The sequence below is a fragment of the Zingiber officinale genome, chromosome 8B (assembly GCF_018446385.1).
Source record: "Zingiber officinale cultivar Zhangliang chromosome 8B, Zo_v1.1, whole genome shotgun sequence".
Taxonomy (NCBI): domain Eukaryota; kingdom Viridiplantae; phylum Streptophyta; class Magnoliopsida; order Zingiberales; family Zingiberaceae; genus Zingiber; species Zingiber officinale.
This window is the reverse complement of record NC_056001.1, coordinates 747,547-768,912: the sequence shown is the minus strand read 5'-3', so window position 1 is coordinate 768,912 and position 21,366 is coordinate 747,547. Positions and strand designations below refer to the sequence as shown.

At 39.0% G+C, this 21,366-nt stretch overlaps 3 protein-coding genes across 6 annotated transcripts; all 3 read left to right on the top strand.

Moving 5' to 3' along the window:
• Positions 1 to 799: 799 nt before the first annotated feature.
• LOC122016653 lies at positions 800 to 3,271 on the top strand. Its single transcript, XM_042574026.1, has 5 exons — positions 800 to 1,688; positions 1,767 to 1,824; positions 1,907 to 1,990; positions 2,076 to 2,211; positions 2,839 to 3,271. The coding sequence occupies exons 1-5, from the start codon at positions 1,061 to 1,063 to the stop codon at positions 3,142 to 3,144; spliced, it is 1,212 nt and encodes a 403-aa protein (XP_042429960.1). The 5' UTR covers positions 800 to 1,060; the 3' UTR covers positions 3,145 to 3,271.
• Positions 3,272 to 6,753: 3,482 nt separating this feature from the next.
• On the top strand, positions 6,754 to 10,523 carry LOC122015882 (phosphoglycerate kinase, chloroplastic-like). The gene is made up of 6 exons (XM_042572962.1): positions 6,754 to 7,363; positions 8,568 to 8,645; positions 8,742 to 9,002; positions 9,213 to 9,530; positions 9,682 to 9,840; positions 9,988 to 10,523. The coding sequence occupies exons 1-6, from the start codon at positions 6,944 to 6,946 to the stop codon at positions 10,195 to 10,197; spliced, it is 1,446 nt and encodes a 481-aa protein (XP_042428896.1). The 5' UTR covers positions 6,754 to 6,943; the 3' UTR covers positions 10,198 to 10,523.
• A 194-nt stretch (positions 10,524 to 10,717) lies between these two features.
• LOC122015831 (outer envelope pore protein 24B, chloroplastic-like) lies at positions 10,718 to 20,191 on the top strand. Of its 4 annotated transcripts, XM_042572890.1 has the most exons (6): positions 10,727 to 11,071; positions 11,159 to 11,527; positions 19,169 to 19,339; positions 19,483 to 19,621; positions 19,769 to 19,841; positions 19,939 to 20,189. In XM_042572890.1, the coding sequence occupies exons 1-3, from the start codon at positions 10,871 to 10,873 to the stop codon at positions 19,247 to 19,249; spliced, it is 651 nt and encodes a 216-aa protein (XP_042428824.1). In that variant the 5' UTR covers positions 10,727 to 10,870; the 3' UTR covers positions 19,250 to 19,339; positions 19,483 to 19,621; positions 19,769 to 19,841; positions 19,939 to 20,189. The 4 variants fall into 4 exon arrangements, with proteins under 4 accessions (XP_042428821.1, XP_042428822.1, XP_042428824.1 ...); XM_042572889.1 differs by having other exon boundaries at positions 19,169 to 19,621; positions 19,939 to 20,191; XM_042572887.1 differs by lacking the exons at positions 19,169 to 19,339; positions 19,483 to 19,621; positions 19,769 to 19,841; positions 19,939 to 20,189 and adding an exon at positions 13,819 to 16,687 and having other exon boundaries at positions 10,718 to 11,071.
• The last annotated feature ends 1,175 nt before the right edge of the window (positions 20,192 to 21,366 follow it).

Genomic DNA, 21,366 nt, shown 5'->3' with positions numbered 1-21,366 from the left:
CTGGTGGGCATGAATAAATAAAATGCCTTCACTGCTAACCCTACATCTGCTCGCAGCCCTAGAACCGTCGACTCCGAGTCCCCCATGATTACAACATCCCATCCCCCGATTCAGCTATTTCCCCAACCCTACAAAATAATAGTAAATTTCAAGCATAGAACTATAATTTCAAATTATATGTTTGTTATTCCACATTGCAGAATTTATAATATATTATTATCACATGCTTACTAATACGTGTTATACTATTTAACTGCTAGTTATATTGTACACCGAACCCATAAGCAATTCCGCTATAACAGATGCTTAAAGTTGGTGAATGGACTTTGCATTCTATCGGTTTAAGACATTAAGCTAACAATACGTTAGTCCACAAGAAGCTTCAAAATTAATATTTAATCGTATATAATTCCACAAGTGAAGGCACTTTGCACTCTATCGGTTTAACACGTTAAACTAACAATGCGTTAGTCCACGTGAAGCATCTAAATTAATATTTAAGCGTCTATAATCCCATAAGTAAAGGCACTGTGGTGCCGAAATAGGTGGATCAATTAACTTACCATTTTTTTCAACTAAATGATAAAAAAATATAATTCAACTGAATTAATTTCCTAATTTATTGAATAATTTTTCCTTAACAAAAATTTAAAAACTGGCCTAAGAATGTTGATGTTGGTTATTTGATGCTGCTTGATTTATCCGAAAAGGTGCATACTGTATTACAAAAAAAAAAAAAAAAAAAAAAAAAACTACAAAGCAGCAATTTTGTGCGAGACATCCCCAGCTCCCACCTAAAGTGGCCTGTCCTGGGCAGTGGCAGACCGCAGGGCGCAGGCCCCCTTCTTCCTTATCCCTTCGCTCCATGTTTCATTCCTTTCCTCCTCCATCTAACTAGTTATCTGTCCCCGCCTTCCTTTTCCTCCTCCCCTCCCCTTCCTTCCTTCCTTCCTTCCTTCCTTATAAATAAACAACCTTCCCTCCTCCATCCTTCCCATCCCAACTGCGATATCTGGATCGATTAGCCTCCTTTTCTTCACCTCACAATCCCTCCACCGACATGTGCAATTCCAAGATCAAGTCTGCCCTCGCAAGGCAGGTGGCGGAGATCGAAGGCCGTCCGGTCCTGCAGCCGCCCTCCAACCGCATCGCCCCGCTGGAGGCTGCTCGGCCGCTGAAGAAGACCTTTCTGAAGTCCCTCTCTTTGCCCTCCTCCTTCACCAAAAATGCAGCTCGGCCTGATGCGGATCACATTGCTGCTGCGACTCCCACTAAGCTCTCGCCTCCGGTGTCCCCCAAGCCGAAGAAGCCCAAGGCTGCACCTCCGCGAGGCAGTGAGTCGAACGGGTTGAGTACGAGCGGCGATAAGCTTGCGGTTGCGAAGCTTCCGCTCACCAAGTTAACGCGTCCGGTGATAAAGCGGTCGATGAGCTCCGTTGGAGCCGGCGAATTCGTTGTGTCGCCGGAATCGATGTCCTTGCTTGGTTTTGACAGGGCGCCCGGTAGCATCGCCGCGGCTCAGAGGGAGCACGCCGTGCTCGCTCAAGCGCAGCGCAAGATGCGGATTGCGCACTACGGGCGCACGCCGGCGAAACTTGACGGAAAGGTGGTTCCTGTTGATTCTTCCATGCCCAATGATGCCAACAGTCAAGAGGAGAAGAGATGCAGTTTCATCACATCAAATTCTGGTGTCAAACTGACTTTTTCTTCATTTCGCTTACGCGAGATCTTTTAAATTGTAAATAATTTCTTGCTCTGCGTTTTAGATCCTGTGTACGTTGCATACCATGACGAGGAGTGGGGAGTGCCCCTCCATGATGACAAGTAAGCTTACTTCTCTCCTTTCTTTATCTCTCTGTTTGTGCATAGACTAAACTAAAGAAAGTTGCTCGCTTGTTTTTCACAGGATGCTATTTGAACTACTAGTACTGGCAGGAGTTCAAGTTGGGTTGGATTGGACAACTATATTGAAGAAAAGGGAGGAATTCAGGTGAGCAAAACACAATTTTCTGAATGTAGAATCTGTAAAATAAATTAAGGTTCAAGTTTGCTGACACGCCCTACTGGTTTTGCAGGGCTGCTTTTGCAGATTTCGACGCAGAGTTGGTGGCCAAGTTCACTGAGAGGCAAATGGCTTCAGTTTGTGCAGCTTGTGGGTTAGATATAGGAAAGGTTAGAGAAATAGTCGGCAACGGCAAGAGAATTCTTGAGGTACTCGAATAACTGCAATGCTAATTTTGTACTCTTCTGCATTGTTTTTTATTTTGCATGTTTTCATAATATAAAATTCTACATCAGCCAAACAACTTGTTCTCTGAAATGACACTTATCCATGTTTTGTCTAGTAATTACCAAAACAATCCTAATCAAACACAAAAGAAGCCTCTTAATTCCCTCTGAAAATCACTAATGAGGAAAAAAAGTATCATAATCAGTGTTGCCAATTTACTAGATTTACTATATAGAAACTTGGTGAATATAACAAAAGGTTTAAAGTTGTTGTTGTACTGTTTTTGTTCTTACAATTTTGCAGCAAAATCTCTGAAAAGTTATAATCACTCTGTTAAGTACTCTAGGCTGCCTATTTTAACAAATGATTGTTTCTATAATTGATATCCATGGCATGAATTGGTAGACGCCACTAAAATTCCCTTCACCATTGTGTGTTTCTTTGTAGAAGATTTTGGTTAAAAACGTCTATGACAGATTGTTATACGTGTAAATTCTATCCGTGTTGGGTTCATAAAAGTTATTGCCTAGGGATTTTTATTTGTTAAAGTTCAGCTTCTCTTCAATTTGAATTTTCTAATCAGACAGCACATGTGGCTGGTTGGACAGGTCAGAAGAGAGTTCGCATCTCTGGACAATTATTTGTGGGGATTCATCAACCACAAGCCCCTCTCACCTAACTACAGGTCATGCAGGAAAATCCCAGTTAAGACATCCAAATCAGAGTCCATTAGCAAAGACATGGTACGCCGGGGGTTCCGGTTCGTTGGTCCGACCGTGATCCATTCCTTCATGCAGGCTGCCGGTCTGACAAACGACCACCTAGTCTCATGCCCCCGCCACCTTCATTGCTCCTCCCTGACAACCACCACCAGCATCACCACCAATGCAACGACCACCATGCTTCCACTCTAACTATCACATTGTAAATTGATTAGCTAAGTGTGATTAGTACCCTCTGCTTATTTGTAATAGAGGAATCTAGTGAGCTGTGACCACTTGTGTAACATGGTTGTCAAGAGTGTGATTGAGGTGTTCTTTCTTTCTTTTTCTCAAATCCAATGATAGGAATGCTAGGGAAGGAGATTGCATAATTGCATGTGCTGAGGGAGCATGGCATGTGAGTTGACAGCAATGTCTGTGTTGCCATGTGATCTGATCACTACAACCTCAATTATTCCTAGAGTCATCATCCAACCCACCTTCCTTACAGATCATGCCATTGGGGAAAAAGAATATTTAATAACCAGCAAGCAATTGCTTTCCTTGCTCATGTGGCAATTTGTAGTTCTTTTCTTCTGTTTAAGTTTGTGCTTGTGTAACTTGCTTGAAGGTTTGGTGTCAAGGCAGCGAAATGCCACCAATCTTGTGAATTTGTGGCTTAAGAAAGGTTGAAAAAAAGAAAGTAGAATGTGAATTTCAAATTGGTTGGCATGTAAATGTTTTCCTTTTTTTTTTGCTTTGTTTCCCTGAATATCTGCTGAATAACCTTCATCTTATGCACTTGCTTTTGTTTTGGTGCTTTCCAGCTCCAGGTAATTTAGCTCGAATATAAAACATGGGAATTCAAATCTAGCAAATCAAGAATCAGGATTGTGAAGTTACCACGCAAATAATTAGAGATAACACAATTCAAGAAGCTCACAGAAAACTTGGCGGAATAAATTTTCTCAAACATTTGATGACTTTTGTTCATCCAAAGTCCTCAAAGAATTTTCTCAAATTCTCAGACTAAATTATTTGAACCAATAAATGTATTAGTAAAGTGTTTAAACAGAGAGACAGGAGTGGTGGATTTATCGTGTGGTATTCATCAAAATTAGTTTTGATACAAATTCAAAATTGCCCACTGAAAAATAAGGTTCCCCAGTAACTATGAAAAAAGTGTTTTGCACAATCAACTTTATCTTGCACTGTAATGTTTGACGTTTGGTACTGGTGAGAAGCATTACAATTGACCAATGAACTTTTCTAGAAATATATCTTCAGAGGTTAATCTGCATGGTTAAAGGACAGGACTCTGGAGACTTATGGATTGCTTCTTGTTTTTTTAATGTCAAAACATAACAGAATTGTCACAGGTTCAGTTTAATTCTCTTTCGAAAGGAACTACTATAACAAGCCAAGTTGCACTTGAGAAAACTAGCATATACTTTAAGACATATTAGTGAAGTCTAACCAACAGTTGGAAGTTAATGATAGCTATGAAACACGTTGCAAACTGCGCACATCAACAATAAACTTCAATCATTCGAACTTCATTGATCTACCTTTGGCTCCCTTTGGTTCTTCCCATTTAATTAGTTGAGAAAGTACCAGCAAATGCTGAGGCAACATAGAAGTATCATAATTAACATACTTGAAGAGCTAGCAATGGGAATTATTTGCAATCTCTCAGAGTTAAGATGGTCAAATGAAGCTACTAACTATTAGGTTTAGGAATTTGCAAATCTTGGGAGGGCCATCGTGTCTTTCCGTTGACCACGTCCAATGCAATAGAAGATTTGCACGACCAGGATCATCAGATAAAGACGCATGAAACTTACCGTCATCAATACGTGTCTTACGCTTCATTATTATTTTTTAATTATTTTTTATTTTAGATATTCAACTTGTTTGAACTGATTAATCCTAGGATTAAATAATCAGCTCTATACAAATTTTTCATCGATTATTAGAATAAATTCATAAAATACTTACGTAATGCACTCTGATGTCAAGCAATTATCGTCCATAATCCCACTTTAGGCAAATGTTTTCGGGACAAGATTCAAATCATGATCCTCCTATTTGTCATTGAAGTGTCTTACCGTTATGCCCGTGCTCTAATTTTATTTATTTATTTTTTAGATATCCAGCTTAATTTTTTCGTAATCTAGGAATATAATTTTTATATTAATTTATCAAAGGGCGCATGTAAAGATCTCAATTTATCAAAATACGTACACTAATTTAGTATTTTATCAAAAAATGTACCTTTTTAAGTGTATTTCCTATTTTATCTTTCTGACAAATTTGACTTTTTTTTTTATTGTTGTTTCTCACTCTCTCTTCTATTTATTTTCTCCTATGCATGCAACCAATCTAATTTTTCCTCTCCGCTCTTCTCTTTTCTATCTTTTTTTCCACGCGTGCATGCATAACATAGGTCTGATATATAAATCAGACCTGCAACGTTTAGAATTCAGTTGATTTTTGGATAACATTAGAATACATTTGGAGAAATCAAAATAATCAATAAATAACATATTTGAATTTTTTTCAACCCCATAAATTAACAGAGAATGATCCATTATTTATTTCAACTTATACGGAGGTGTAAAATTGTAATAATGATGAATTGACAAAAATCCTCATGCGTGGGCTTGATATGATTCATATCAGGCTCAACGTATGAGAATTATTTTGTTGATTCTTTTTTATTATATTCTAACATCTTTTAGAAGTTGAAATAAATAATAGATAGCATATTTGAAATCCTTGTAACATAAAAAATACACAAGAACTGAAATGGATGCAATCGGAGCTCTCTAGATTCATCAATAAGTTTTGATTGAAATCCATTGATCGACTTAGAAATCTCAGATTGCAGTTATTTTAGGTCCTATGGATTCTCTAAAATTGCAAAGAGTCCAAATATACTCTTCATTATTATTTTCGACATTCCTAATAGTAGACCAGAAGTTTTGAAAAACCTAAATCCTCTTTTTTTTTCCTTTTTTTATTATTGGGTCTGATATGAGGCCCAATGTGAGCCTGTTAAGCCCAATGTCTCTTCATATCAAGTCCATGTTGGATCTAATATCTTCCCATATCAGGTCCAATGTGGATCTAATATGGGAAGATATAAGGTCTAACAATAAAAAAAAAAGAAAAAAAAAAGGCATTTATGCAATGCACTTAGTGTCAAGCATTTACTGTCTATAATCCCACTTTAGGCAAATGCTTTCATGACAAGATTCGTGATGCTCCTATTTATCATTGAAGTGTCTTTCCATTGCACCCTTGCTCTAATTTTATTTATTTATTTATTTTTCAAATGTCCAATTTTTTTTTAATCTAGGAATATAATTTTTATAATATGACTAATTTCGAAGATCATCGTTTTGATCTGATGAAAATTTTCATTAGTCGTTATTCGTTAGAATTTAATAAATCAAAAAGTATAGATCATGATGGACGACCAATATCACAGGTAATTCGGAAAGCAGATCATGATGGACGGCCAATATCACAGGTAATTATAATTTGAACTTCTTATATATATATAATGTGTCCTAAGTTAGATTAAAATCCTAGCTCATTACCTAGTGAGTCCGTCCCCTATCTTATCATTGCACCGAAGCCCCCGCGGGGCAGGTCTCCAACTTGATTTGACACAATTGCCCACAAATTCAAAATTGAAATAAATTAAAAGTTTCTTAAGCAGATGGTAGAATTGGAACAACGTCAGAAGTATATCAATATTTTAAAGCCCACCCCTTGGTCATCTCTTCCCGTAAACGGCCACCAAAATCCGCCACCCGCCCAAATCAACCACCATCCCATTGATCGAACCACTATCATCCTCTCTCCACCGCTCCTCCTCGATAAGCAAAATCCACGCCCTCACGCTCTCCTCCACAGACCCAACTCCTTTGTTTTTTCTTTAACCCTCTCTCCTTTCCCCGCTTCCCCTCTCCGTCTTTAATTTCTTGATCAGCGCTCGCCACCCATGACTTCCACTGCCGCCGCCGCCCTCTCCCTCCTCCCGACCTCCTCATCACGCCGGCGTGTGGCCGCTGCCTCTGCCTTTGCCTCCGCTTCGGTTTCTCTCCGACCCTCGCTCCGACGGCTGGGCTTCGCCTGCGCCACGGATGATCGTTTGCTGACCGCCCACGTCGCCGACAGGATCCAGGCGGTGGCTGGGAAGAGCGGAAGAGGGACGCGCGGTGTGGTGTCGATGGCAAAGAAGAGCGTTGGTGACCTCACCGCGGCTGACCTCAAGGGGAAGAAGGTGTTCGTCCGAGCGGATCTGAATGTGCCCCTAGATGAGGACCGTAACATCACAGATGATACTAGGATCCGGGCGGCTGTGCCGACCATCAAGCATTTGATCAGCAACGGGGCCAAGGTCATCCTTTCCAGCCATCTGGTAAGCGTCTTTCCTTGGTCGAACTATTTTGCAACTCGGGTTTCTATCACATATCATGGCGACAATACCCGTTTGCATAATCATAGACGTTCTTAGATGTTATTCTTTTAGCTAACGGGATCTGCAATGCACATGCTGTCAACTCGATATTTGCTGTTTATTTCTTTTACAAATTGTTTGGAACCATCAAGGTTTATGGTATCTGAATTCTGTCTAATATTGTAGCAGATTCCTGTCTTTGTTGGCAAAAGAAAATTATAACTTTGTTATCGAATAAATTCTGTTAGAAATCTATGCATTTACATTTGAAAGTTCTCAAGAATTTCCGAGACTACAAAAATTTACAATATAATGCCAAGCATATCCTTAATCAACAATTCCAGACGTAAGAACTAAGAAAAGGAATTTCAATTCTGATTTTCTCATTTAAATTCAAACACAAGAGTTAGAAGTGAGGAAGTCTTTTTCAACTGCATTGTGATTCTTTTCGATAAAAATTGGTTCCGAATATGCTGTTAATTCAACTATAATGGCAATTATTCCATGCTGGACTGGCAAGGGAGTTTTATTAGTTTCTTGTTCTTATAATTCTACCATTTTCTAACAAAATTGCTAATCCTAAGTTTGTTATTTTAGTGGACTTTATGATGTCGCATCAGCCATGATGTTTTCCGCCTCTGTAATCTCATGGTACTGGAAGACTAAATTATAATGCTCTTTAGTTCTCTCTTTTACTATTTCAAAACATTTTGGAATTTTATTCTACATCAAATCCATCTTAAAACGAACCTTTTGCAAGTTATATGATCTTTGTCATAAAAGTAGATGTACAACAATTTATACAATTCCATCTTGGATTCCAATATTTGCTTTTGCAGAATTTTTTGCTAGCAATTCTTGAGTTGATCTCTGTGGATATGGAAAAATCCTGACTATAAAGTGATGACTTTCTGGCTTCCTTGATGTTTGATTGAATTATCAGAATACTACAATGAACTGCAATTTCAAGTTGCCTCTGCAAGGATTATTATAATGTCATTTACTCTAGTTATTATTGTCCTTTTGCATTATAAAAAAGTGAGTTCTGCTTTGTTACATGCTATAATAGATAATGTTTACACTTTGTCATATGGTTACTAATTAAGTTGTATATGTTTTAGAGTTATTGCCACTGTACTTATATATTATTTATTTGGATAATCAGGGACGTCCAAAGGGTGTTACACCGAAATTCAGCTTGGCCCCTATTGTGCCTAGGCTTTCTGAACTTCTCGGAATCAAGGTTTGATCGTGCTGTATCTTGTATGGTATATTGCAAGCACACAGTTCTACCAGTGGGCATTTCTTATTTCAAACTATGCTTTCTTTGCATGAATAGGTTGAGAAAGCTGACGATTGCATTGGTCCAGAAGTTGAGAAATTGGTCGATGAACTTCCTGAAGGTGGTGTTCTACTTCTTGAAAATGTAAGATTCTATAAAGAAGAAGAGAAAAATGACCCTGAATTTGCAAAGAAGCTCGCAGCACTAGCGGATCTCTATGTAAATGATGCATTTGGAACAGCACATAGAGCACATGCATCAACCGAGGGTGTCACCAAGTTCTTAAAGCCCTCTGTCTCTGGTTTTCTACTGCAAAAGGTAGGTATAAACATTGAAAAGAACTTATAGGTCTGTCATTATGCGTCTGTATATTTGAGGTTTTGCAAAATAATATTGACACATTTTGAACCGTGCCAAAAAAAAATTTGAAGATATATGCCTCTTTATTTGTAAACCTGAAATGGTCCCTTATTTTGCTTCCTGTTTTATGTTCACTTTGCTTAAATTGTTCATTCCATCTATTTGCAGGAACTTGATTATCTTGTAGGTGCTGTTTCAAGCCCCAAGAGACCTTTTGCAGCCATCGTAGGTGGTTCAAAGGTGTCATCTAAAATTGGAGTGATTGAATCACTATTAGAGAAATGTGATGTTCTCCTTTTGGGTGGAGGAATGATATTCACATTTTACAAGGCACAAGGCTTCTCAGTGGGTTCTTCTTTAGTAGAGGATGACAAACTCGAGCTTGCAAAAACTCTTATTGCACAAGCCAAAGCCAAAGGTGTCTCTCTTTTGTTGCCAACTGATGTTGTTGTGGCTGATAAATTTGCACCCGATGCAGCCAGCAAGGTTTGCTAATCTTGTACTAGTTGCTTGGGAAAACTATTGTGGATCACATATCTTGTCGTCTCTATCCTTGTATAGACTTATAGTTTTTGTATGCATATATTATCAATGCCAAAAACAAAGTGGCGATCAAAGGCAACTAATTTTTGTTCAGGTCGTGCCAGCATCTGGAATTCCTGATGGTTGGATGGGATTGGATATTGGCCCAGATTCAGTTAAAACATTTAGTGATGCACTGGATACAACCAAGACCATTATCTGGAATGGTCCAATGGGAGTGTTTGAGTTCGACAAGTTTGCTGTTGGAACCGAGGTAAGGATAATTTCTCTTCTCATTAATATATATTAGTCGTACCGATGGAGATTCTCAATTGTAACTTTGTAAGTAAGTTCATTGAGTTTTCTGTGTGATTCATTATGGCACCGGAAAGCAAATCTTTTATTCTTTGAAACTTGGCAGGCCATTGCAAAAAAGTTAGCAGAGCTCAGTGGAAAAGGGGCGACAACAATCATCGGAGGCGGAGATTCTGTTGCTGCTGTCGAGAAAGTTGGAGTAGCTGATGCAATGAGCCACATATCAACTGGTGGAGGAGCTAGCTTGGAGCTTTTGGAAGGAAAAGAGCTTCCGGGAGTTGTTGCATTGGAAGAAGCAGTAGCTGTAGCTGCATGAACTTGATACCAGATTATGATTTCTTCCATAAACTGGCTTACATGTCAGAATTGGTGGTTCACAATTCCATTTAAAAATCATATCATTGTGATGATTAGGGTTTCTTTCTCCCTAAAGAACCCCTCAAGACTCGGAAGAGCTTCCTGCTGCAGAGTTACAAGTCTTACTATTTAATAAGTAGATTCTGACTTTTAAATTGTCACGAGTGGCAGTCAAATTGTAGTATCTGGCTGTGTTGGTGAAATAACCTGTTTATTTTCAGGTCAGATTCTATTTGTACCAGACTATGATAATAGTTTTAAGTTCTTCAATCCGTTAGTCACAGACTGAACTTGTGTGCTGTCATTTTTTGTTGTTTAATTATATAAAATTAATCAAGGATTAATCGATGAGCATGACCAATCAAGTCATTCGAATTAAATTAAACAATATATTTGATATTTCTAGTTGGGTTGTAAATTGCCGGTTCGTTCAATTTCCTCGTGATGACTCGGACCGTTTACTTTCCGGTTCAGTTCTCAAAGTCGAACGCCAGCGCTTGCCCTCCCTTTTAGCTTATCTTTTCATCTCCCGGCGAAGACGCAAGGCATCGTCTGTAGCCGCCGCCACTCCTGCCAAATCCCATCTGTCCTTCAATCACTTTGAGGGGAGAGAGAGAGAGAGGGCGGGGAAGATGAAGACGACGTTGAAGGGCCGGTACGAGGCTAACAAGGGCGCCACCGCTGTCTCCACTCTTGCAGTCAATGCTGGCGATGTCCGCATCAAGGCATCCATGACCGACGCCACCTTCATCCGTGGCCCCTCCCTCAACGGCCTCGCACTCTCCGTCGAGAAGCCCGGCGCCTTCATACTTGACTACCACCTGCCTGCCAACGTCTGCCTCTTCTCCCTTCTTCTTCTTCTCCCATCGCTTGCCTTAATGGATTCATCGATTGACTCTTTTATGTTTATCTCGCTTTAGGATGTGCGATTCCAATTCATGAATTCCGTCCGTTTGATGGACAAGACGGTGAATTTGACCTACATCCACGCCCAGGGGAGTAATCGGACGACTCTAGACGGGTCCGTTGCCTTCAATCCCTCCGACAAGGTTAACGTGAGCTATACCTTTGGTGAGCCGAGCGCCTGTAAGGTTAAGTACGTGTACGCGCACGGGGAATTGGGCAGGACGGTGCTAGAGCCCTGCTATGATGTGTCTAAGAACACTTGGGACTTCGCCGTCACCAGGAAGTTCGAGGAGGGAGACTCGCTCAAGGCCACATACCATACCTCCACTAATAATCTTGACCTCGAGTGGTGCAGGGATCCCAAGGACAGTGGCTCCTTCAAGGTAACCCATACTCTGAGAGTCGGAGTCCTTTCCAAATCCTCCACCTATACTATTTTTTGCATAGCAAATCAATTTAATATCTCTAGTTATGTAGTTACGACGTAGGAGTTAGATTTGGTCATTACTTGATCGTTTGGTCACCCTGATACCTATTGTAGTAAAAGATGATTACGGTGCCCCTTAAAATCCGTCCCCGGGTTTTGTGAAAGGAGATATGTCTAGTATAGACTCAACGGTAATAACGGTCTGCAAATCAACTCACAACTAAACACTGGCTCAAATTATCAACTTACTTTTTTTCTTGGATATGTTATTTGTTTCTCAAAATACAAAGTGCATAACTCCAGATAACTATGATGCTTTGTTTAAATTTAAAGTTGGGTGAGATTTTTTCCTTCCAAAATTTGCTATTAGTTACATCCGAAAAATTTCTTTATTTCATTTTCCTGCACATTCCCCATGATTAGAACAATAAACCCAAGTCATAGTCCGGCGACAATGCTAGACTATTTCTGCAAATTATCTGGAGTAGAACTAGAAGCTGCGTTCAAATACTGAGATATTACTTAAAGGTTCGTCAGAATACAGATTTGTTGCATATTTGATTTGATATTGTATAATTAGGAAGATTTGATTTGATAATATTTGTAATTGATTAGGAGATATTATGTGATTTCAATTCCTTAAATAGGGGTATGTAATTTGTATATAAAAGGAGGCAAGATTATTGAAATAAATGTGAAGTTTTTTTTTTTTTGAGGAAAACCATATGGTATTAGAGCGAAGTTTCCTTTTGCTGCCCGGCCGCTCTAGGGTTTTAGTCTTCATAAACCATCGGGGATTCTGATCTTCGAGGGCGACAACTTTCGATTAGAACATCTCTTCCACTCTGTCTACTTACTGAGGCTATAGCCAATCATGTCGGACTTCGAGTAGATGTCGGCGAACTCTTCCACTGTCAACTCTACTCCAAATCACCCCATGATGCTGGCGAACTCTTCCATAGTCAACTCTGCTCCAAATCATCCCATGATGCCACACTTCCGAATTCAATCATAAACTATCTTATTTCAATTACCATTCACAAATTGAATGACTACAATTATCTTCATTGGTCACAATCAGTAATAATGTTCATTCAGCGGATGAAGAAAGATTGATTATCTTATGGGTAGTCCAGAACTAGAAATAGGCAGTTTGGAGTATCGAGTTTGCAGGGCCAAAAACAAACTTGCTATGTCATGGCTAATCAACTATATGAATGTAGAAATTGGTGAAAATTTTCTATTGTTCACGATTGCCCAAGATATATGAGAGGCAATTCGTGATACTTTCTCCAACTAAGACAACATTGCCGAATTATTTCATGTTGAAAGTTCTCTCCAAGACTTCAGGCGAGGTAATCATTCAGTAACTATCTATTTTACAACTCTTAATTGCTATTGGCAATAGGTGGATCTCTTTGAAACCCATAATTAGAAGTGTTCTGAAGACCACACGTATTTCAAGAGATTTGTGAAGACCAAGAGAGTGTTTAAGTTTCTGATAGGACTTGATCAGTCTCAGGATACAGGAAGGGGCAGAATCCTCGGGACAAAACCACTGCCAAGTCTTCGGGTGGCATTTTCAGAAGTCCGAAGGAAAGAAAGTCGTATGCGGGTAATGTTGGAACTACAAAACTCTAAAATTCAGCCCTCAAGTCAACTGAAGCAAGTGTTCTAGCTGCTCGGAATCCCGTTGACAAAACAAATGACAATCGACCAAAAGAAGGGACACCTATGGTGTGACTACCCTTGAAAGTAAGGACACACCAAGGACATGTGTTGGAAGCGGCATGGGAAATCGACATATTGGAAGCCCTCCTAGGATCGCGAAGCAAAGGGAAATGGTGTAGTCACACGCACGACATAGTGTGACAACTTGGTTCCTTTCTCTAAGAACAACTTGATATTCTCCAACAACTCATTTAGAAGGCAAACATATTCCTCCATCAACAATGCACACATCTACCCACTTCCCTTGGATTGTGGATTCTGGCATTTTAGAGCACATGACAGGTGATAGTTCACTTTTCTCCACGTTTTCACTATGTGACGAACCCCAATCAGTGTGTATTGCATATGAGACGTGCTAAAGTAATTGGGATAGGAATTGTTCATCTCTCAAGCATACTAACTCTACATTCTGTGCTATTTGTTCTTGACCTTGATTGTAATCTTGCGCATGTTAGTAAATTAAATAAAGATCTCAATTGTGAGATTAAATTCCTTTCTAACTCTTGGATGTTTCAGGACTTGAGCACCGGGAAAACGATTAACAGTGTTGAGTTTTGTGAAGGCCTTTACTTCTTTAATGCCTATCTATCTTCAAGTCATTTAGTTAGTCACAAATGTCAGTTGAGTTCCGGTGATAGTAGTCAATCCAATACAGAAAGTGATTATGATGTGGCACTTTCGACTTGGTCATCTCAATTTTTCATATTTAAGGTACTTATTTTCTTCACTCTTTATTAATAAAAATCCGAGTTTGTTTAAGTGCAATGTTTGTCAAATTGCAAAACATACTCAAAACATTCACTCTCCCAACAATATAAGCCTACACATCCTTTTTCTCTCATCTATGGTGACATTTAGGGACCATTTCGTACCCTAAGTCTCACATGCTCAAGGTGGTTCCTACTATTGATTGATGATCACACTAGATTATGTTAGACATTCCTAATGAAAGACAAATCAGAAGCAAGCACATCTTCCAAAACTTCCATGTCATGGTTAAAAACCAATTCAAAAGTGATATTCAAATACTCAAGACCGACAATGCCAAAGAGTTTTTCAATTCTGATCTTGGCTTATATTTCAAATCTCATGAAATTGTCCAACAAAGCTCGTGTTGACACACCGCAACAAAATGGTGTGGTTGAACGGAAAAATCACCACATTCTTGAGGTGGCTCAATCCCTACTATTTCAAGCTAATGCCTCAACCACTTTTTGGGGAGAAGCAATCCTCACTACTACATACCACTCATAAATTGCCTGATCTCTGGAGGTTTTAAACACCGCACTCCATTGCAGACATTTCAAAAATTATTTCCCCAGTCTCGCCTTATCTCCGACTCTCCTCAAACTCTTCGGCTGTATCGCTTTTGTGCATATTCACTCTTAGTACCGAGGGAAGTTTGATGCTCGGGCTCGTAAATGTATCTTTCTTGGTTACTCTTCTAACCAAAAAGGATACAAATGTTATTCACTAGTCACCAAAAAGTTTTACAACACTATGGATGTTACATTCTTTGAGACTATCCCTTACTACTCTAATACTACAATTCAAGGGGAGAACAATACTTGTGAATTGCAGTATTGGGAGTGGACATCCCTTTTGGACAACATTGTTTGTTCATCATCATTTGAGTCTTTTGTTCTGCCTTCCTCAAAATATGGTGATCCACCATCTCCAAATCATGATAGTCACCCTCCTTATTCTCCTACTCGGCGTATGAAAGAAGGAAACATCAATACTGCCAAGAGAATTCCCCAAGCCAAGTTGAACCTGAATCATAACAAGAGACAACAAATTCTAGTCCACCGTCAGATTTTACATTAAATCTACCAATTGCACACAGAAAAGGTGTAGATCGTGCACTCAACACCCTCTTCAGTCTTCACAGTTGCATTTCATACATAAAGCTATCACCATCATTTCATGCAGTTGTGACCGCTTTAAGCATCAGTATCTAACTCTGTGGATGAAGCTCTTAATATTCCTGAATTGAAGAAGGCAACTCTCGAGGAATATAATGCACTAGAAAAGAATTGCACGTGGGTGATAACAAAGCTAAGAAAATTGTGGGGTGTAAGTTTTTGTTCTCATTTAACTTGATGCAAATGGGAGCATAGACTAGTACAAAGCACACCTATTGGTGAAAGGATATACTCAACTATATGAAATTGATTATTAGGAGACCTTTGCGCCAATGGCTAAATTCAACATAGTTCGTGCTCTATTGTCCATTGCTACCAACCTTGAGTGACCATTATATCAACTTTGAGACGAGCGATACAAAAGGAAAATATGCAAACTTAGAAAGGCATTGTATGGGCTGAAACAGTCCAAGAGCATGGTTTGATAGATTTACAAAAGTCTTAAAAATAATGGATACTCTATTTTAATGACATCGTCCAATCAAGAAGTTGACAAAATTAGAAGACTCAAGTCTTTCATGTCCAAAGAATTCGAGATCAAAAACTTGGAGCGTTTAAAGTATTTTTTGGGAATGAAAATGACACGAAGTAACAAAGGCATATTTGTTTCCCAACACAAATAAGTACTTGATTTGTTGTGTGATACTTGTATGAGTGGGTGCAAGCCGGCTGAAACTCCCATGGATCCCAATATTAGGCTTATGCCTAAAACCGATGAATTAGCAGCTGACAAGGGACAATACCAACGATTAGTAGGTAAGCTAATCTACCTAACTTATACACGTCCGGACATAAGTTTTCCAGTGAGTCGAGTGAGTCAGTTTCTAATTAATCCATCTATGGATCACATGGAGGTAGTGAATCGTATATTGAGATACCTAAAGAAAGATTTAGGGAAAGGTCTTATGTTCAGCAAATCAGGTAGTAGATCTTTAGAAGTATATACTGACGTTGATTGGGCATGGTCTCCAAATGATAGAAGGTCTATATCAGGATATTGCTCTTTCATCTGGGAAAACCTATTAACATGGCGAAGCGAGAAGCAAACTGTGGTCACTAGAAGTAGTGCAGAAGCTGAGTTTAGAGCACTAGTCTTAGGTATTCATGAGGGGATACAGCTAAAGTGGCAACTAAACGATTTCAAAGTTGAGACATCAGACCCTACTCAAATCTCCAGTCAACTATCGCAATTGCCAAGAATCTTGTCCATCGTGATTGATCCGGTGGTAAGGACGGAGGACCCTCGTTGGCGGAAGGTCAACGACACGTGGAGGTCAAAGGTCAAGAGATTCAACCTTGAGACCCGACCGACCGGACTAGGAGGACCGACCGGCCGGGAATCCCCCGAGCCGAATGAAAGACAACCCGACTAGGGGTCGAGTTTCCGATGCTCAAGGTAAAAAGGTTTCAGGGCCGAGCGGGATGTCCGTTCGGCCGGGGCACAAGGCAACAAAGGCAGGCAGGAGCAATCTCATCCGAGCATACGACCGGGAGTCCTCCCGGTCGGACCGATACCTACAACCGAGGCAGAAGTGATATGCCTGCCGAGCGGTCGAACCGCTCGGCCCGGGAACAGACAAGAGGCGCAAGAGGACAAAGGAGACAAGGGATAACATCATCCTCGAGACATCTGCCGCCGACAAGCAGCAGAGTTGACGGCCGAGCCGTACACAGGATCATACGGCGAAAGCTTCCACCGTCACATCCGGGATATGCTCGAACGATTGCGGAATGGCGTCAGGGGTACTTTTCTGACATGGGCTCGTTAAGGTATGTTTGGGGAAGCGTGCACGCATCAAGAAGCGTGCCCGCGCCTTCCCGGGGTCCTATATAAGGACTCTCAGACGTCGACGAAGGTATGCGCAATCCTCACTGTAGCCACAGTTACGCTGCCTCTCTCATTTCTCGTTGCCTGACTTGAGAGTCGGAGGGTCGTCGCCGGGAAACCCTTCCCGGCTCGGCTTCTTTGCAGGTTCGCCGGAGATCTACACCACCAGTCGGAGACAGCGGAGCGTGCCACGTCCCCAGCGTCCGTCGACTCAGCGCTCGGATAGGATCAGCGATCATACTAAACATGTGGAGATTAATCGACATTTCATCGCGAGAAAATTGAAGATAAGTCAATCACTCTCAACTACATTCCATCAAAGCATCAAGAACATCCTGACCAATGCCTTGTTCATACCTAATCTAAGTGAGATGAACACGGTCCTTGGGTTGGAAAGCATCTACCGCTAGATTGAGAGGGAAATCTAGGCAGATTATTAGAGATTTGTTGCATATTTATTGCACAGATTTGATTATTACAGATTTGATTTGATATTGTATAATTAGGATGATTTGATAATAGCTGTAATTGATTAATATATATTATGTGATTTCAATTCCTTAAATAGTAGTATGTAATTTGTATTTAAAAGGAGACAAGGCTCTTGAAATAAATGTGAAGTTTTCTGGAGAAAAAACCACAGTATCATTTTTCTTGAAAGTATCCTTTCAACTTACAGCTTGATGTGAAATAAGAATTATCTTTAACATGATTCAGATCATGAAAACTGTTGAAGTGAGTTAGGGAATGTACCTCTGCTAAGTTCACAGTCTCAAGACCCAACCACCATGCCTCTTTGATGCATAATCATATTAATAAAAGTTCACCTGATGCATTTTGATTTTACTCTAAGCTGTCATTCTCTTAGTATGCCTAACACCATGAAATTTCCTTGAACTTTCAAAATGTTCAGACTTATGTTGCACAATTTCTTGTTGTTGTTTGTAAAATTCACATTTATTGTCTGAATAGCCTTGTTGAAGCTGAATGCAAAGAAGACTAGAAATTTTCCTTGATTTCAAACTTCTGGTTGAATTCGAGAAAGTTCATGGGATATTATCATCTTTGCGCTTAATTGAGCGGCTATCTAAGACATCTATGAACTGGGTTGTTATTCATATGATATTCTAGAAAATTTTGTGGACTTCCAAGCTAGGAAATGAATAATCTAAAGTGTAGGCCATTTGTGTTGACTCTTATGCCTGGCTAACATAAGCTCAACATGCTCCGGAAATCATCCAAAATGGAGAAAGGAAATTTCATATGTCCTTGTATGCTGATTATTGGCTTCAGCTTAGATGGACTTAGAGCTGTTCTGGTTTCTATGAATCAAAGATAAATGCTTGCAATATTCCGAATTCTTTCTCCCATAGTTGAACATGTAATGGCTCCATTGAGTGCATTTCAAGGTAAATTTATTGTTACTAATAATATTGAAAAGGCACTCCTTGATCACCATTACTGGATCACCCTAGAGGCTAGATATTTATTTGGGATCTTACCAGATTAGCTGATCTCGTGTGGGCCAGTCTTTTAGGCTGAATTGGTAGGACGAACTGTTACAGACAAGATGTGAGAATCTGAGGATTAGTCGTATAATTAGGACCAAAGGGTAGACTATTGTTAATGGTACAGGTGGCATTCATGTCAAAAGAGCTCTGAAGTTGCACAAAAATTCAAAAAGGATACATTAAATCAGTGGAATAGAAAAGAGTAAATGAATATGTCTCATCTATTTAGGGGCGGTTCATTGGTTACATCATTAAAGTTGATTTTGTTTTCCATCTTGTTGTTTTCTTGTCTAATTAGCTTCAATTTTCTGTATAAAGTATTTGCATAAAGACAATTAAGCTTTGCGTTTATATTCCCTTGAGCTATGGCAAACCCACTACCACCCATAAGTGCTCTGAGATCATTATGGAGAAGCAATTTGGATATCCATTTTATCAAAATAAACTACTATAGTTTCATTAGTCTCCCTGTAAACTGGGAACCTCCAATTACGGGTCTCCTATGCACATTTAATAACACTGGTTTTGCAATTGTAAGATTCTTAGTTTTGTTTCAGATATGCAGTTAAATGCTATTTTTGTAACCATTGCTCCTCTTACAGATATGCGCAATCGTCAACTTAGCAGAGCAACAAAAAACTCCAAAATTGATTGCCGAAAGCACATGGAATTACGAGATTTGATTAATGCATTTCGATAACCATTTCCCAATGGAATTCACTTATTTACACGGATCATAAGATAAAGAACAAGCTGCCTCTTGTCCGACTTAGGTACACGGAGGAGAAGCTTTATTTTCGGCACTATTTAAATTGCAATGTCAATCAATAAGGGTGTATTGTGATAGAATGGTGAAAATATAATGAATGAATCAACTAACAACTTTTGTAAACTTGTGAACTATTTTTTCTTTCAGAGCTCATAGTTGCTTAGCTTCAAAAGTCGTTTATTTGCTGCTATGAAAATGTTGCAAATGTTATCAATGGGGTCCCACCATGTCATCTGCTATGAAAAAGTTGCAAATCGTTCAGAATGGGAGGAATTTGTCTTATAAGGTCAATATTTCTTTAAGTTTTATGTCAAACATTCCATGTAAATCTTATCGTAATCTGGTGTTTACCTGATTCAATTCCTTGTTTTCTGACATTAATCTCTGTGTTATTTATGTTAACTGTATTTTTCTGCGTTGCATTTCGGATTAGGTGGCTATTTTCCAACTGGAGTATATTGTCGATTGTGATGACCTTGTCAACATATCGCATTCGAAGTTATATGGTAATTGTTTGAACTTGTTCTTAAATCATTTTAAAAATATTGTATGTTATTGTTTAACCTCCTGCTTAAACATTGTGAATTATCTTATTCGTACAAGATATCCCCTCCAAATCGACCCATTCTAATATTGGGAATTCCACTTGAGGTCGCCGCCCCGGGTCTGCGCGGGCGAGACGTGGCTTCTAGTGGTAGCCTGTGGGGCATACATAACAGGCGGCTTACCAGACGGGTGGTGGAGCGTCGTCTATCGAGATGATAGGGATCGCGTCCCGTCCCGTTCCCATGTCTTGTCATGTGACAAAGATGGCTTGTTCTGTGATAAAACAGAAATTTATAAAAGCGCACCATATGTCGGTTTTGAATCGATTAAAGGCGCATAATACTATTTGAGTATTTCTAAAGTATGCTTTTTTTCGTTCTATCTTTTTAATAATTCTGTTTTTTATTTTTTTTAGTTAATTTTTTTCTTTTTTGCTTTTCTCTCTTTTATGTATTCAACCTCTGTTATTTTTCTCTCTCTTCTCCTCTGTTTTTTTTCTTTTACGTGTATACATATATAATGAGTTGAGATCATCTGTCCCTAAAATAATGTGTCCCCATGTCTCCTCGTCAATCGGACGATTATGATGGTCTCGTGATGTGCACTGCATCTTTGAGATATGATTTAACCCGTCCGATCGGCGAGGGGACATGGGGACACATCATTTTGGGGATAGAGGATCTCAACTCATATATAATGTGGATTTAATATGAAAATCATATGAGACCTATACGTTTAGAAAATGAAAATATCACATTACTCATATTTTAACTTAATCAACAATTAAATTAAATTTTCTTTTTAGTTTTCAAATTTTTTGCGCATTCAAAACTTTAATTAAATTCAAAAAAATATATTAATGTATTATAATTTTTTTTAAAAAATATTTTTAATATTGTATATTATCTTTTTACCTATGTGAAAGAGAAAAATATTTTTTTTTTATGTTTTAGCCAAATTAAATAATCTAATGAAGTGAATATGATTCCCTAAAACAGTGGATAAGATAAATTAAATTGGAATTAAAAGAACCAAAGTTTAAAGGTCAGCTTGATATGAAATTATATACATTCAACGTGGGTATGATATAATTTCATTTTAGATTTAACGTGGATATGATATAAGTTTATATCAGGCCCAATATGGTTCTGATATAAGTTCATATCAGTCCTAACGTAAGCCTGATATGATTTATATCAGGTTCACATCAGAATTTTTTAACCGATTCTTCCATTAATATTTTAGCACCTTTCGAGAAGTTTAAATAAGCAATGTTTGACTTCTTGAAGCCTCATGAATTCACATGACCTGAAATGGGTCCAATCAAACATATCTAAGTTTATTAGTGGATTTTATTCGAAATCCACTAATGGACTAAAACAAGTCTGATTGAACTCATTTTAGATCCTGTGAATTTCTAAGGCCGCAAGGAGTCAAACGATACTATCTATTACTTATTTCGGCTTCTTGGGAGGTGTTAAAATG